Source organism: Callithrix jacchus, chromosome 22, assembly GCF_049354715.1.
Source record: "Callithrix jacchus isolate 240 chromosome 22, calJac240_pri, whole genome shotgun sequence".
Lineage (NCBI taxonomy): Eukaryota > Metazoa > Chordata > Mammalia > Primates > Cebidae > Callithrix > Callithrix jacchus.
Window position 1 is genome coordinate 47,629,222 of NC_133523.1, and position 17,776 is coordinate 47,646,997.

Sequence of the window (17,776 nt, forward strand, 5' to 3'; positions counted from 1 at the left end):
GCTCTATTTTTAATATTTTGAGGAACCTCCCCACTGCTTTCTATAGTGAGTGCACGACTTTTCAGCCTCCCAGAGTGCTGGATTGTAGGATATTTTTGACGTGTGAAATACCTTGTTGGGATTTTAGCAAAGGTCACGATATTAAAAACATGGGGAAGGTCTTATATGACTCTTGTTTCAAACATGAGGCAATGTTGGCTCCTGGTTTTGTAACGTGTTGCCCAGGAGCACTGGCCGTTGACTTGTGGAGTTGGGATGACGTCCCAGTGAGTTTGCTGCATGCCCTTTATTCTGCCTTGTCCCAGAGATTTAGAAAATGTACACATCAGATAAGCACCTTAACGTCATCTGTTTATGTGAGTAAGCGACATTTTTTCAGAAACCAAGGCCTGCCTCTGGTATCTCTAGTGGCAAAGGTGGAGGGGACAGGATAAAAAGCTCTTCCTCTTGTGTGAGGCAGTTGCTGTGGGAACCCCATAGGCAGGAGGTGCCCGGCCAGCACAACCTGCCAGCTTGCATCTGCTGCAGAGTTCTAGGACCGGGGTCATGTCTCCCCACCCCACTGCCCTCCTGGGTCTAGGTAAGTCCTGGAGGCAGCGGGGAGGACTGGAAAGTTCCCTGCTCAAGCCTGACTCCAGTCCAGAGGATTCTTGGGGGAGAAGTGTCTTCCTTCCCCAAGACTGCCCTGCTGCTCTTCCTGGGGCCTAAGTCTGACCAGAGAAGACCTTGTTCTAAAAACAGGGGCCTGGGTGTGGGGATGAGGTCACTTTTAAGAGGGGCTGGGGTGCCGGGCACGGTGCTCATGCCTGTAATCCCAGTACTTTGGGAGCCGAGGAGGGTGTATCACCTGAGGTCAGAAGTTTGAGACCAGCCTGGCCAACGTGGTGAAACCCTGTCTCTACAAATACAAAAATAGCCAGGCATGGTGGCTCACACCTGTCATCCCAGCTACTCAGGAGACTGAGGCAGGAGAATTGCTTGAACCCAGGAGGCGGAGGTTGCAGCGAGCCGAGATCATGCCATTGCACTCCAGCCTGGGTAACAAGAGCAAAACTCCATCCCCAGAAAAAAAAAAAAAAAAAAAAAGGCAGCACTGAGGAGCAGGAGTCTTTTTGGAAGAGGAGACTTTGGGATTTATCTTGAAACCAGTTTGCAGCAAGAAGGATTATACTCAGACAGTGATGTGGAGGAGGGGCGGTTTGGTCATTATGAAATGCTGAATGTGCCCAGCTGCATGGAGCCGCCTTTTGATAGCAGCCCTATGTGAGGACTGGGTGGTGGGCATTTCTCTCACTGTGGCTTCTCTTCCAGTGCTCTGCCTGGCCCAGATGATCCACACGCAGGAGGGTGAGTCCCGTCTTCATCCCGTCTCCCCAGTCTCCTCTGTACCCCAAGGGCAGTTCTGGGTGGGAGTGAAGTTGATTCTCAGAGGGCCTGGAGGGATCCCTGAAATGTGCCCTAGATTGCAAACGATTCCACATGGGAAATGCGCTGCCCTCACCCCTTTCTCTCTTTTATTCTCCACCTGTCATATTTTGCTTTTCTTATTTTTAACTGACAAATCTTATTTTTAATTGACAAATAATTATGTATGTTTGTGGGGTACAATGTGATGTTACAGCGGATGTAAACATTGTGGACAGATTAAATAAGGATAGCTAACATACCAATCACATCACATACTTATTGTGATGAGAACATTCAAAACCTACTTTTAGCAATTTTGACACAATAAGTTATTATTAACTATAATCATCCTGCTGTGATGGATCTCAAAACTTACTCTTCCTGACTAATAGAAACTTTGTATCATTTGATCAGTGTCCCTCCCAAGCTCCTGACCCCCAGCCTCTAATACCATTACTCTACTCTCTACCTCTGTGAGATGACTTGTTTTTTGAGATGGAGTTTCACTCTTGTCGTCCAGGCTGGAGGGCAGTGGTGCAATCTTGGCTCACTGCAACCTCTGCCTCCCAGGTTCAAGTGATTCTCCTGCCTCAGCCTCCTGAGTGACTGGGATTACAGGCATGCACCACCACGCCCGACAATTTTTGTATTTTTAGTAGAGACGGCGTTTCACTATGTGGGCCATGCTGGTCTCAAACTCCTGACCTCAGGTGATTCACCCACCTTGGCCTCCCAAAGTGCTGGGATTACAGGTGTGAATCACTGTGCCCAGCCAAGATGAACTTTTTTAGATTCCACATGCGGCGTTTGGCTTTCTGTGCTCAGCTTATTTCACTTAGGGTAATATCCTCCAGTTCATCCATGTTGTTGGAATGACAGAACGTCCTTCTTTTTCTGGGCTGAATAATATTCCATTGCATATGCACACCACATTTTCCTTATCCATTCCTTTGCGGGTGGACGCTCAGGTTATTTCCACGTCTTGGCTGCTGTGGGTCATGCTGCAGTCATCACAGGAGTGCAGGCGTCACTTCCACACACCGATTTCCACAATGGTGATTCAAATCCAACATGACCAAGGCTGAGCCCGGGAGCTTTCCCCAGATGAACCCACGCTTCCCTCAGCAGCCCTTTGGCGGGGAATATGACAGTCACCAAGGGCAGACTCTGAAGATTCATCCTCTTCTCCATCCTCCTAGGTGCATCCTGTCACCCAGTCCTGGTGATTTCACTCTAAATTTTTCCCATCTTTCCCTCTCTCTTCATGTACTTTTCCTGTGTCTCCCCCAAGTGACCGCACCTCTCCCCTCCGCGGCTCCCCGAGGCCGGCCTCAGCCTGTCCATGCCCCTGCTGCCTGCTCCCTTCCTGACACTGGGGACGTTGTGATTTGTGAAAGCATAAACATGACCATTGTACTGTCCACAGTTTTTAAACTGTATTTAAACATTTCCATTTCATATCTCATTGTAAGATGAAATATCATTTTTTCCCTCAGAGCCCTTCCCATTTATCTTCAGGTAGAATCAGACCCACGCCCCTCTCTTTGGTCTGGACATGCCTATTTTCCCAGTCACATCCTGTCCTCGTGACTTTGGGCTCACTCATCTGTACATTCCTCCAGCTGCTTTCACTTTCTCAAACACTCCATATTCTGTTCAATATTGGGCTGTCTCACATGCTGATTTTTTTTTTTCTTTGAGATGGAGTTTCATTCTTGTTGCCCAGGCTGGAGTGCGATGGCACAGTCTTGGCTCACTGCAACTTCTGCCTCCCAGATTGAAGCAATTCTCGCTGCCTCAGCCTCCCGAGTAGCTGGGATTACAGGCGCCCAGCACCCTGCCTGGCTAATTTTTTTTTTTTTTGTAATTTTAATAGAGACTGGGATTCACCATGTTGGTCAGTCTGGTGTCAAACTCCTGACCTCAGGTGATCCACCCGCCTCAGCCTCCCAGAGTCCTGGGATTACAGGTGTGTATGTCAACATTGTGGACAGATTAAATAAGGCTAACATACCAATCACATCACATACCTATTGTGATGATTACCTTTAAAATATACTTTTAGCAATGTCGACACATATAAGTTATTAACTATAATCAGCCTGCTGTGATAGATCTCAAAACTTACTCTTCCTGTCTAATAGATCAAATAGAAACTTTGTATCATTTTATCAGTGTCCTTCCGAAGCTCCCGACCCCCCAGCCTCTAATACCAGACCAGACTACGCCTGGTCTGATTTTTAAAAATTGATTAATTTAGTTTAAAATTGGCCAATGAAAACTGCATGTATTTCTCATGTCCAGTATGGCTCTGTGGGCTACGCACAGTGTGGAACGGCTGCATCGAGCTAGGTCACACAGGCATTCCTCCCGTGCTAATCATGTTTTGTGGTGAGAACTAGAACACCTCTATTAGCAGTGTCCAGAAATGCGATACACTGTTGTCCACTTGCAGTCACTGTGTTGTACATTACTTCTCTTGAGTTGATTCCTCTGTAACTAAAACTTTGTATCCTTTGAGCACCATTCACTGGCCGATTTTCCCACTTTGAGTGCCCTGGTGTCCCGTCTGCTCAGCTCAGGTAGCTTCTACTCCTCCCTCGCCCCTCTCTCCCCTGTCCTTCATGAGCGACCGTGTCATCCCCATGCTGTGCCTCCCTCCCACCCTCTGTCCCTCTGGAAAGTGGCCCTGGGCTCTGCAGCAGACAGGAAGGGCCCCAGGCCGCTCTGACTCTTCCCACGTGACCCTGAGCGAGGCTCAAGCTGTGAGCAAGTCTCAGGGTCCTTAGTGTCCACTGGGAAAATAACTCTGTAGCGATGAGAATTGACACGCAGGTGGAAGGTGCAGGAGACGGGAAATGATCTAAAGTTGGGCTGTGGTTGCGGCTGCATAACTGTATAAAATTGCTAAAAACCCTGAATTGTGAGGCTAAAATGACGTGTGTGGCATGGTGACCTCCTGCAGTGGACACTGAGTCCTTCTCTGCTTCCCTCCTAGGGGCCCTGCCCAGACCCTCCATCTCGGCTGAGCCAGGCACCGTGATCCCCCTGGGGAGCCCTGTGACTTTCCGCTGCCAGGGCCCAGTTGGGGTTCACGCATTCCGCCTGGAGAGGGAGAATAGATTCCAGTACAAAGATAATTATGATGTGTCTCTAGTTAGTCCATTTTTGTCAGAGGCCACATTCCGCATTGACTCAGTGAGTGAGGATAGCGCCGGGCATTATCGCTGCATCTATCATAAGGCCTCCAGATGGTCTCAGCACAGTGAGCAGCTGGAGCTGGTGGTGAAAGGTGAGGACGCCACCTGGGCCCTGCCCTAGTCTCAGCTCTGCCCTCGAGCTTGTCCCCAGGTCCCTGGACCCTGTTCCAGCTGCTGTCCTCTCTCTGTGGCCACCCTTGCCCTCCTCCTGACCCCCAAGCCCTGCCCTCCCCCTCTCCCTCTGCGCACACCTCCACCCTGCCGTCACACTTGCTTAGGTCCCTGGAGCCCTGGTCCCCTCTGGACACCACAGATGGCCTGGACACTCAGCCCCAGCAGCGGGTGGGCTCAGAGATGCCTCTGCTTGGCTGGGTGGGGAGTGGGTTCCCAGAGATTAGGGGGCAACCCCCCTACAAGGAGCTGAGCGTCTTTTCACACAGGATGGATGGTCCACTTGTTATTCCTCTCCCCTGAGCCAGAACCTGCCCCAGGGAATGTGCTCCTCCTGCTGTGGCTCATCTCCCATTGGGCAGAACACAGGGTCCAGGGTGGCTCCTGACCAGGGCTGGGCAGTACTGTGGGACATCCTCTGGTGTGTGACCACACGGACCCCTGTGTGTGCTCAGCCGCAGAGACGTCCTGGAGTCCAAGTCCAATCCACTTTCATGTACCCCCAGGGCCTCAAAGGAGTCCCCTGAGGTCAAGCAGAGCTGGTGGTGGGAGGAGCAGAGGGAGTGACCAGTCCCCGGCAAAATGGGGTAAGGGCTCTTCCCATTAATACTGAGCAAGTATTCTCTCCTCACAGGGACTGTGCCAGACACGGAAGCCTCTGGGTTTGACTTACTATGAATGAGGAGAAATGGCCTCCAGCCTTGTGAACCTCAATGGGGAGAAATAATTGGAGTGAGCAATAGAAATGTACATCTGCCTTTACATGCATGTACAAATAAAAATGTATGATTTGTAATGTGAAATTTCAATCTATTATTTAAATTATATTAAATATGTTACATCATATATTATGTATATAAGGAACATAATAATTATTATTTATTCTATTGTTTTATTTTTATTTATTTTTTGAGATGGAATCTCTCTGTGTCATCCAGGCTGGAGTGCAGTGGCATGAATCTAGGGTCACTGCAACCTCTGCCTCCTGGGTTCACCTAATTCTCCTGCCTCAGCCTCCTGAGTAGCTGGAATTACAGGCACCCACCAGCATGCCTGACTCATTTTTGTATTTTTAGTAGAGATGGGGTTTCACCATGTTGGCCAGGCTAATCTTGAACTCCTGATCTGCCTGCCTTGGCCTCCCAAAGTGCTGGGATTACGGGCTTGAGCCACTGCACCTGGCCAGGAGCCGCTCTTTAAAGCTGCAGTTTTCCCCTAATTTCCAAAAAGAAGTTCTATAAAAAATGGGCACTCTGGTGCCGGGTGCATTGTGATGTTAAGAGTGACGGCTCCTACCCATTTCTGGGGCTAATGCTTTGGTTAAATTGAATCTTGGAGACAGTGAAGTCGAACAGGCAGGAGCTTGGAGCCAGACATACACATAGAGGACTGACATGACCTAGTGTATTTCAGGCGAATCCCTTCACTAGAATGATTATCTTTACCGAGGTCACCATGACTCCTGCCTTCTAGTTATACAGTGAACACACAGAGATAGAATTTGTGGAGTGCCCAGCCCAGCTTCTGCCCCCGAGGAGCAACTCAGAAACTGCTGGTCTTACCCCCGTGTGCAAACCCCAAATGGCTTATGTCTCTGCGCAGGGCTGGCTACATTTTCCATGAGTTGTGCAATCAGAGTTCCAAGCTGGGTTTAATGTCCTCGCGTTGCCATCTTGAGGTGTGAATGTGGGGCCCTCTATTTTCATTTTGCACGGGGTCCCGTGGATGACATAGGTATGATTTTGCATGAGGATTTGCCAGCTGATTTCAGTTTGTTATCTCTGTGTGTGTCTCAGCTGGGCGAAATGGACAAGCAGAAAATCCTCGAGCCAGGAAACTGAGAGCAGAGCCAAATATCCCAAAATTCAAGGGGAAAGCAGCAGGGGAGGTTGTTGGCTTGATTTACTACAGATTTAAAGAGTGCATTTGAATATTGAGTAAGTTATCAGGTCTTCCCTCTCTGTCTGTCCATTTACAATTAATATATGCATCCATCCATTCTTCCAACATATATCTGTAAGTATCAGTCCTATTTCATACAATTAACCAAGAATGAAAAATAAAGCATGTGCTTCACTGACACGGATCGCATACTTTGAGCCCTGCTCATCTAGGGTATGTGATAGATGTCCAGAAATAGCTACAGAATAGATAACTATGCACTGTGACCTTTGTATGTGGAATCACTCCTTGGTTACGGGTGATTAGAAAATAGACTGGCATAGCTCTCCTATCTTGGAAAGGGAGTCATGAGGAAGTGATGCTTGAGGACGCAGGTGAGTGGTCAGGAGGAGGCATACTGAGGGCTGAGAACTCCAGCAGGATGAGGGGGTGTAGATGACAGTCCCCATTGCGAAGGATCATGGCTGCCCAGTGCTGTGGGAGCCCTCCTCGTCCTAGAATCAGAGCTGGGCTGATTCTCCTTCAGTCCACCGTTTCCCCACAGCACACACCTCTTCCATTCCAGGAAGTGCCGGGCTGGCTGTGTGAAGGCTGTGGCACTGTCTCAGCCACGTTTGTCTAGATTGGGGCAGATGATGAGATCACAGTGTCGAAGAACACAGGTTTACAGAATGTGATCCATGAGAACTTCTGACATGGAAATGCCACAGGCAAGAGCAGCCATGTCTGCCCATGAGCTTTCCTGTGGCTCACTGGGGATCAAGGAGGAGGCAGCTGTCCTGAGCACGGTTCAGAATGGAAGGACCACTGCATGATCCTGAAACCACTGCCCCGTGGGGCTGAACCCCATCTCTGAAATAACCACCAAATCCATGTTGGTGGTCTACACCCCAACTCACATTCAGGGACCTGGTGGGTACAGAAACCCAGAAACACACATTTTAGTTTTTTAGTCTTACTCTTTCACCCCGCTGGAGTGTAGGGGTGCAATCTTGGCTCACTGCAATGTCCACCTCCCGAGTTCAATCAATTCTCCTGCCTCAGCCTCCCAAGTAGCTGGGATTACATGCACACTTATGCAGAGCTGTAATGGCTCATGTGTCACTATGTCAGGCTAATTTTTGAATTTTTAGTAGAGACGGGGTTTCACCGTAATTTCCAGGGTGGTCTTGAACTCTTGGCCTTAGGTGATCTGTCCATCTTGGCCTCCCAAAGTGCTGGGATTACAAGCATGAGCTACCACACGTGCTCTTAAATTCTTCATTACATGCCCCGTGATGTGGGCAAAGTGCTTGTGTAGAGGCCTTTCTGACTTGGGCAGTGGCTTCTTGTCAGATTGGACTCGGGAGATGATGCACAGGCAGGTGGTGATCATGCTTTGAGGAGCCACGTGGCCAACACAAAGGAACTGCTGTCACTCATCAACAGCCACCTTGTTGGAAGCTGAGGCCACGTGCAGCTTGTGGCTTTCTCTTCCCAAATTCAATCCCACCTCAGTAAGTTGTATGGAAAATAAACATAGGCTATAAACAAACACGTGCATTTACCAATAACAACAAATAGACTTATGAGTCAACACAGGAAAATCAAGAATTATTGCCAGTATTCCCAGAAGACCCTGAGTTTTCCATCTTGAAGAAAACCTTCCAATGTCACCATTTATGTTACCACGATAACACATTACCTGGAATGCAATGCTATTTCTTTATGTATCAGATTTAGCTCAGTTATTATTGACTAAATAATAGATACTGCCTTTTTTGACCTCAATTTAATAGAACATCTCTGCACCACAGATATAAAACTTCCCTTAGGGTCGGGCGCGGTGGCTCACGCCTATAATCCCAGCACTTTGAAAGGCCGAGGCGGGTGGATCACGAGGTCAAGAGATCGAGACCATCCTGGTCAACAAGGTGAAACTCCGTCTCTACTAAAAACACAAAAATTATCTGGGCAGGGTGGCGCTCATCTGTAGTCCCAGCTACACAGGAGGCTGAGGCAGGAGAATTGCCTGAACCCAGGAGGCGGAGGTTGTGGTGAGCCGAGGTCGCGCCATTGCACTCCAGCCTGGGTAACAAGAGCGAAACTCCATCTCAAAAAAGAAAAAAAAAACTTCCCTTCATTTATTTACAATCATATTTGAAGTTGATTGGTGTTATGGTGTATAGTTTATTTGGTTCAATTTTGTTGCCACATAATCTTTATTTATTTATTTGTTTTTTGAGACGGAGTTTCGCTCTTGTTACCCAGGCTGGAGTGCAATGGCGCGACCTCGGCTCACCGCAACCTCCGCCTCCTGGGTTCAGGCAATTCTCCTGCCTCAGCGTCCTGAGTAGCTGGGACTACAGGCGCACACCACCATGCCAAGCTAATTTTTCTATTTTTAGTAGAGACGGGGTTTCACCTCGTTGACCAGGATGGTCTCGATCTCTTGACCTCGTGATCCACCCGCCTTGGCCTCCCAAAGTGCTGGGATTATAGGCGTGAGCCACCACGCCCGGCCATGTTGCCACATAATCTTAATGTATACATGCATAGTGTACGTGTTCAGTACTTGTCGAATTGACTTTTAATGTATGTGTCTACATGAATGACAACACTGTCAAGATTCCTGTGAATATGTCATCATGCAAATGCACACATGTTCCTCTATGGCATACAGTTCTGAGTCAGACTGGGGTGTCTCTTTCTTTAAAAAGACAATTCTAAAATAGTACTCAAATGGACGGATGCAATCTGGACCTCTATCTGTAATCTGCAGGAGTTCTAAAATACTTAAAATTTCTTCCACAGTTGATAATCACCGTTGTTTTAGGGAAAGTGATTTAGAATTTGTTATCAAATTTCACTGAAATGGTAGCACCACGCTGAAGTGTAAATTATCATATTGTGACCCATTAAACATAGGGAACATGTGCACATCGATGCTATCAGTGAGGCACACTGCAGCTGGCTCACACTCACTTGCAAAAGACAATTCCATTCTCCACGTTCCAAATCAGCATTCAGGGCATTGGCACGGCCACTTCGAAGCTGGCCGTGAAGAGAGTATTTATGCCAAATAAAGAGGCAAATGCCACAAGACAGAGCTTTTAAATGATATTTTTTCATAGAATCGGGTCACTGGCTCACCTGCAGGTTGGCACTTTAAGTGCGTGCTGACATTCAAACGTATAGTATCTCTGAAGCAATACTACACATTTGTTCCAAGTGTCATATGATGGAGAGAGGAGTTTGAGGATTCCCAAGAGGGTTTTAGCAAACTATTATAGATTTCTTAGTCTGAAACTTATTTTCACCCATTCATTCCATCGTGTAAACCATATTCTGTGTCTTGAGCTGAAGAGACAGAGCTCAATAGCACAGATGAGGGACTAGCTTAACTGACAGTCGGTGACAATGCATTCCAAGAAGACCAGAGCATGGAGTTTATATTGGTGTGGGTCTGCACCTGCCGTGGGTGATGTGCCCCCGTTTTATAAGGTAAGCAAATCGGAGACAGGAGTCAAGGAAAGTCAGTAACGGTAGGAAGGGAAGACATCAGAATTTAATTGAGGAAGAGTTCTGAACTAGAACTCTCAAACACGATGACATTTATTTCAGTCCATATTCTCCGCAGACAGTTCACCCAATATACGATGACGATTTCCTCCCAAAGCCTTCTGGGGTTATGAGATTTGATTTCAAGTCTCTGTTGTTCTAAATGGTGCATTGTTCTCTATCACTCTCCTCTTCTTCCTGCGTTTTGGGTTTTTTTTTTTTTTCTGACTGTGCATGACTCCAGTAGGAGGACTCCAAGGGTCATAAGGACCAAGGCAGCTATGCCCATCCTGATGAGATTCCCGTCTGTGTAATCCTGGGGGTGTGAGCCTAGGAATTGTGGGCAAAGATGTCACCAAAGCAGTGAAGACCAAAATCATCCTAAAGTCCCTGGACGCCCACGCAGTCACCCACATTCCCCTGCGCGGGCATAACCTTTCAGCCTGATCCGTAACAGAGAACACCTCTGTATTCAGCAGCCTCGCATTCTGAGGTGCTTTGTAATGATCTCCAGATATCAGCTGCCCCTGAGAACCGCAGAGAGAGGCGGAATGTGAGGAAACCTAGGGGAATTGACTATGCTATTCTCCAATGCTCAGTATGTCTCTCTCTTTTTTTCTTTTCTTTTTTTTTTGAGACAGAGTTTCACTCTTATTACCCAGGCTGGAGTGCAATGGCGCGATCTCGGCTCACCGCAACCTCCGTCTCCTGGGTTCAGGCAATTCTCCTGCCTCAGCCTCCTGAGTAGCTGGGATTACAGGCACACACCACCATGCCCAGCTAATTTTTTGTATTTTTAGTAGAGACGGGGTTTCACAATGTTGACCAGGATGGTCTCGATCTCTCGACCTCATGATCCACCCACCTCGGCCTCCTAAAGTGCTGGGATTACAGGCTTGAGACATCGCACCCGGCCTAGTATGTCTCTTAAATCAGCTGATCACTTGAGAAAAGCATGTCCAGTATTGAACCATTCATAAGATTTAGATGCAGAGAAGAGAATTTGGAGCTGCAGGTTTTCTGAGCAGCAGGAAAATAAAACAGACTGGAGTTACCAGTTACCTTGCCTTTGCTTCGCCCCAGATATGACTTTCTTATCTCTGGCTCAGAATTATGCCCCTCTTTTTATTTATCGACCTGCTTTAATCAAATAAATGGAAAAACATCTGCAATGCACTAAGCGTTTTGTCTCTAGGGTCCAAGAATACTACGATTAGTATAAGTAATTGCTTGCAAATATCTACATATATAAGATACGCTTTATCAATTTTACAAAAGTAACACCAGAACACCAGCTCTTTGGGGGAGAAAGTAGAGAATACTGCACATGTGTTCATTTAAAAGGTGTTTTGGAAAATGGCAGGACCGGGCTCAGAACTTGGCATTCCTGAAAATTGGGACAAACTTTTTCTTCCTTTGTTTCCTTTCCACAATGGCCACTGTTACTTTCAGAGACTGGATATATCCCTAGTGGGCTGATGTTCCAAGAGGGGTGCATTTCTGCACCTCCTTTCCCAGAGAGACACTGGCACAGAGGTTCAGGACTGATGGATCCCTTTGGTTTTCTGGATAAAATGCTGCCTTTCATACATAAGGAAGCCCCAAATTTGGATAGAATCGTGTGCATATGCTCAATCTAAAGAGTGTCTGGATCAACTCTACTAAAGTTAATAACTCTCAGGGAATACCTCAATCATCTTGAGTCCAAAAAGTTCACTACTTCTACAGTGGGGCTGATTCCATGGGTTCCTGGGTTGCCTCTTTGAAGCCTGTAGGATCAGCACCCTGGACAGGGGCGAGAGGTGGGCTTTCCTCTTCTCTCCCTCCTCAGTTGGGACAGTTCCTTCAAGAATTTCCTTTCTCACCGACCACCCAACCAGCACCAATGACTGCAATGCTTGGGACTTAAATCCCTTCTCTTCATTCCAGGCTCCCCTCAAGCTCCTCTGGAAACGACCACTTCCGTAAAGATTGCAGGTGGAGAAGGAGATCAATGTCTCCCCAGCGATTCACGAACTAGGTGAAGAATTCTTTGCTCACCAGTTTCAAGGGTTGGCTCCACAGGTGACAGGAAAGTACTCTGAGGGATTCCTAGGAAAAAAGGTAGACAATGGGTGTCCATGAGTCGTTCCTCGCCCCACTGAAGTAAGAGCATTCTATGTGGAGCATCCGTCCCCTGCCCACCACCTACTCTGTCATTCACCTAATGATTAATGTGGGTCCTGAGGTCTCTTATCAGAATCCTTTGAGAACAGACTCCCTCCCCTGAGATGAGAAAAAGGAGAGAGGGCTAAGAGATGCCTGGTGATGTCAAGAGACCTTATCCACAATGGGGTAATCAATATCTACATTCACCAAATGGGAAATCTCTCTGTGTCTGAGAGGTCAGGAGGAGCTCCTGGAAAATGGATAAGGGTGAGGGGCTGATGCAACCCCTGATCTTCCCAATCTTTATCTGGTCTCCCCTCCTCCAGTGTTTGACTCACCCAGTTCTTCATTCACCTGGATTCATAGGCCCCCAAAGTGGGTCTCCATATAGGACGTGGACAAGGGTGTGGAAGTGCCCTGATTCCTGTCCTATCACCCTGACAGCACTGGCCATTCTCAGCCTCTCTTTTCCTCTGTATTTCTCATGGCTTCCTTTTGACCAGAACCCCTAAGATCTCCTGATCTCTGGTAGGATGCCCCTCACATTTAGCTCCAGGATGCAGTGGGCCCCAGAGCATGCAGCAGGCTTGGCCTCCTCACCTGTGACAGAAAGGTGCAGGGGCTCACTGGGGGCCGACCACTCATAGGGGGAGGCATTGAAAGAACCGTAGCATCTATAGGTCCCTCCATGGGCTGGCGTTGCGAGGCCCACAGAAAAGTTGGCCTGGAACGCTCCCCTGTGTCCCTGCCCTCCACTGAGCCACTGGCCATAAGGAGCCCCCTCTCTCCACAGATGGTACCGGTCAAATGAGATTTCAGAGATGCAGAATAACGTCACGTTCCATCCCAACCCCATCCTGGGGTCCTCCTGGGTGGAGAGAGAAGGCTTTTTGTGTTTTCCTGGGAGGAAAAGAGGCTGATTTTAGAACACACTCCTGAGTGCATGAACAAAGGCGTCTCTCTCCCTGCTCTTATCTTGGGGGCAGATTCCGAATGTGGGCTGGTGCTTCTGTCAATCTCATCTTCCTCTCTAGGGTTCTGACCCGGCCTGTGTCTGTGTCTTTTTACTTCCTCTGCATTTCATAGATTCCCCGCTGCTTTTGACTGTGTCTCTGTGGCTTACTGCCCCGTGAAGCCATATGAGCTGTGGGGTTCTCCTGGAAAATGGGAGTTACTCTGTGCTTTGAGAGATTTCAGAAAACAGAGTGCTGGCCTTGGGTTCCCTGACATGGAACTACAGGGTTATGGGTCTCACTATTTCTCAACTCTGTCTGTTGAAAAATACAAGAGTCTCTGGAGGAGCAGAAGGAACTTCATGGACTCCCACTGCAGGGAAGACCTGGCTTTGCCCCAAACCCAAGGAGTTAGATGTGACAACTTGCTGGGGAGGGTGAAAGTGACCGCTCCTCCCTCCTGAAGCACTCAGACATGTTGAACCCCCTTGCTGAGCTCCTCCTCACAGTCCCTCTGTTCCTTTAGTTTTCTTCCTCTCCTGAGGTTTGATTAACAACCACATCATCCCATGAAGCTCCCAGGGCACCAGCGGAGCAGGATGGTCCAGCCACACTCACCTGTGATCACAATCTCCAGGGGGTCGCTGGGAGCCGAGCACTCATAGCGGGAGTGACTGAAAAAACCACAGCATCTGTAGGCTCCTGCCTGGGCCGGCGTGACAGGACCCAGGCGAAAGACAGCCTTGACGTAGTAAGTCCCAGCCTCCAACCTCGTGTCAAGTTCCTGGGAATGCTGTGTGTGCCCATCTTTGTATAAGATAAACTCATCAAATGCCAGCTCCGAGTGACAGCACACGGTCACCCTAACTCCCGCGGCCACCAGGGAGCTTGGGTGTGCTGAGATGGAGGGTTTTGTGAACGCACCTGGGAGCAAAGACAGAGGAATTCACAGGGGTCTCCTTCCTCACCCCTCACCTGGGACCTCAGGGTGAAGCTCTCCCTCATCACCACCAAAGCCCGTCCACGACCTTCCTGTCTGTGTGTGTGTTCTCTCTGCATGGCTCCCTGTGCTCTGGCTTGAGGCCATATGAGACGTGCGGTGCTCCTGGAAAGTGGGAATTGCTCTGTGCTCTGAGAACCTTCAGAAAACACAGTGCTGGCCTTAGGATGCCTGACATGGGACCATGAGATTACGAGCCTCACTATTTTTCAAATCCGTGTGTTGAAAAATACAAGAATCTCCAGAGGATTAGCAAGAACCGCCCAGGTTCCCACTGCTGGAAACAAGTAGTTTTTCCCCAAAACCCAAGAGGCTATATGTGACTACTTGGAGGGGAAGGTGGAGTGACTCTGTTTCCCACTTAGGCAGAAGGATACGGCAGACGCCTTTGCTGAGCAGCTCCTCACATCCTCAATCTCCATCTAGATCCTCCAGGAGCTTTCGAAGCCTGGACCTCCCTGCCTCACCCCGACCTGCTTTCCTCCCTTCTCTTGTCTGTTCCTCCTGAGCTCATTGAACGTGAGACTCACCCCACACTCCCTTCCCTGCTTTATACAATAGGCAGGGGCAACGCGACCCTACAGGATGAGTTTGAACTTTCTGTGGGACATTCTGCACATCCATTAGGGAGAAGGGATGAATGTCAGGAGACTGAGAAGGAGGAGGAGGGAGGAATGGATGCCTTTCCCAATCATGTCCCACCGAGCCACCAGCCACATCTCCCGAGGGATCTGTGACTTCTGCAAGGCTCTGGCTCCCTCAAGGCAGGGAAACTACTTCCCTGGGGAAACGCTGGTGCTGGGGTCAGAAAACATGGCTCCCCTGTGGATCCGGCCTGCTGGGGTTGGAACCATCACACTGCACCTGCTACTTCCCAGGGAGATTGTCCTGCTGCTCGGCTTCCTCCCTCCTCCTCCACCAGGGAAGCTGATTCCTCACATGAAATGCCCTGTCTTTACATTCTCAGGATGGCTTCTGTGTCCACAGTGAGTGCATGACCAGGAATCCCACAGTGACTCTCCGGCTTCACTGGTGTGGACTCTGGGAAGGACTAATTCATTAGGGTATAGTTAGGCTTCACTTTTTCTTCACAGTAGCCACAACAGTTTAAATTCTGATGAACCCTCGTCATTAACAGGAATGAGCTCCTTCCTCAGTACTAACATGGAGGAGGCAGCAGCTTGAGTCCTGCTCATCTCTCATCTTTAATCGGTGGAGGGAAGTCAACACAGCCCAACAAACCTCCAGTCTCTTCTGCCCATTGGACAGTTTCTGCTGCAGTTTTGCCATCCTGGAGGAAGGCAAAATCTACACACAAAATAGCCTCTCCCACTGGAAGCTCTGTGAGCTATGGTCGCCATGCTGTATATTGGATCTCTAAGACATTTTCATCCTGCAAGGACACCTAGTGGACATGGGATGGGCTGGACTTCTCCTACCTGTGACCAATAGCATCAGGGAGTTGCTGTGCACAGCTGACCACTGTGAGGTGCGGCTGAAAGATCCAGAACATCTGTAGGTCCCTGCGTGTCCTGGGGTCACAGGGTTGATGGTGAAGTTGTTGGAACGGCCAGTGTGCAGCTCACGGTCCTGGGTCCCAGATGTTTTGTATATTTTGAATGTGACAAACGGAAGATGAGAATCACAGGAGAGAGTCACACGTCCTCCCTGGGGAACCACAGGGCTCGGCCGGGCTGACAGGGAGAGTTTGTACAGAGCACCTGGAAGAGGAGGAGGCGCAGCCTAGAGAGGGAAGTGTGGAGCCCCCCCCCCACTGTCCTTGGGGGCTTTCCTTCTTCCCACTGTTCTGCTTTGCCCTGTAACATGAAGCCCCTGATGCCCTGGGTACCTGGTGGTGGGACAGGGACCCGGCCCACCCCAGAGTGGACATGGAAGGTCTTCCTGGAATAGTGTTCTACTGGGCATGATGATACAACATTGAGCCAGGTTCCTCCTAACTTTTGTCTACAACACACATCTGTGCATGGAAGAGAAGGAGGAAACTGACCAGATACAAGCAACACAGAACCATGTCAACTGGTTTAAACAATTCCCAACACAAGTGCCGGCACCGGGTCCCTGCCTCCCGACAGAGCGTGCCCAAACCCGCCCCAGACACCCGGATTCTGAACACCACAGGCTCCTTCAGGAGACTGGCTGAGCCGAGGGGCTGCCTACAGGGGGTTTCTAGAACAAGATGGAGCCTGGGGTCTCCCCAGGACCCCCCTTCCTGTGTTTCCGGGGCTCACGGCAAAGCCCTCCCCACGTCACCCGCATCGGCCTGGCTTCGTGTCCACCCTCCCTGCCTGGAGAACACTTTGTGCTTGGCCACCGCGGCGCCTGGGACTGGGACAGGACTCACCCACCCGTGTGCAGATCTTCTGGCCCAGGCACAGTCCTGGGGAAGAAACAAAACAACAAGCAATGGCGTCTGCACGTGATTCCTGCCCTCCTTGTAACGGTTTGTCAGCTCAGCCTGGATTCAGAGGGTGGATGAACCTGGCTTCCCGCGCCCAGTCCTGGGTTATACAGAGGCCAGTTCTTCAAGAGAGCATTTTCCATCCCAACCCTGCCCTCCTTTCCCTTCCAGGACTCACCCAGACACAGGACGGCGAAGAGTTTGGGGGCCATGGCGCCTCTTCTATTGGGCCGGACACAGGGGTTGAGCTAGACTGGAAAATGGACAGGATGTGGCAGCCATGGCTTTGCAGTTTGAAGTGCTTAGAGGTTGCCCCCCACACAGGAAGATGCCCGGCCTCACTCTAAACATAGGGGTGACGCAGACAGTATTCTTGGTTCAACAGAGCCCCCAGCGAAGGGCTGACCTGAACCCCAACACTGACCAACCCACTAATACCTAAATTTCAAATTTAACTTTTCTACGTGCAAAATTGTAGAACGGTATCTTAATATCTTATTGCCTTTTCTGAGAACTATGCATGATTCAATTTCTGTTACGCACATTTTCCTGCCAAATGAAAATAGATTTGTTGTCAGTGTTGTAAAATGATTGCACAAAAAACTGAACTGTTATGATCGAAGTTGCAACTGAATTGCTTGCAAACTGGGGACGATTTTCAAGTTCCTAACGTTTTCTTCCGTGCTTCAGTAAGTCAACAACAACAAAAATTGATTTTGTGTTATTAACACAGAACCAAGTGTGCAAATCCTGGCTCTTGGTGATTTCTCTGAAATACTTCCTTGACTGGTGGTTGAAGACACAGATCTCTATATTTCTCTTCCAGAAAACTCAACTCTTCCTCTTTATATATTTATATATATATTTACATACATATATAAACAATGAGTAACACAAACATATGTGCATATAATGCTGAAGGTTCTCCCCAACAGCCAGCTCATATCACTAAAAAATTAGTAAGATTAGAGCAAGAAAAAAAGCCCTGTGAAATCGCCGCTGAAAAAAAACGGAGCATTTTCACAGGAATAGGATC

At 48.8% G+C, this 17,776-nt stretch overlaps 2 protein-coding genes across 3 annotated transcripts in view; one reads left to right on the forward strand and one right to left on the reverse strand.

Moving 5' to 3' along the window:
• The window catches only part of LAIR2 (leukocyte associated immunoglobulin like receptor 2), a 26,527-nt gene extending 20,903 nt beyond the window's left edge, over nt 1–5,624 (forward strand). For both annotated transcript variants that reach the window (XM_017967593.4, XM_078360876.1), the window contains exons 3-5: nt 1,312–1,347; nt 4,406–4,699; nt 5,413–5,624. In XM_017967593.4, coding sequence (XP_017823082.2) covers nt 1,312–1,347; nt 4,406–4,699; nt 5,413–5,456 — 374 coding nt within the window. In that variant the 3' untranslated portion in view covers nt 5,457–5,624. The remainder of the gene's footprint in view (nt 1–1,311; nt 1,348–4,405; nt 4,700–5,412) is intronic.
• A 6,586-nt stretch (nt 5,625–12,210) lies between these two features.
• On the reverse strand, nt 12,211–17,085 carry LOC100414135 (putative killer cell immunoglobulin-like receptor-like protein KIR3DX1). The gene is made up of 6 exons (XM_035284392.3): nt 16,919–17,085; nt 16,684–16,719; nt 15,761–16,042; nt 13,940–14,245; nt 12,969–13,268; nt 12,211–12,311 (listed from the first exon to the last, which is right to left on the reverse strand). Exons 1-6 carry the CDS (start codon nt 16,950–16,952, stop codon nt 12,211–12,213), a joined length of 1,059 nt encoding a protein of 352 aa, XP_035140283.2. The 5' UTR covers nt 16,953–17,085.
• Between the last annotated feature and the right edge of the window lie 691 nt (nt 17,086–17,776).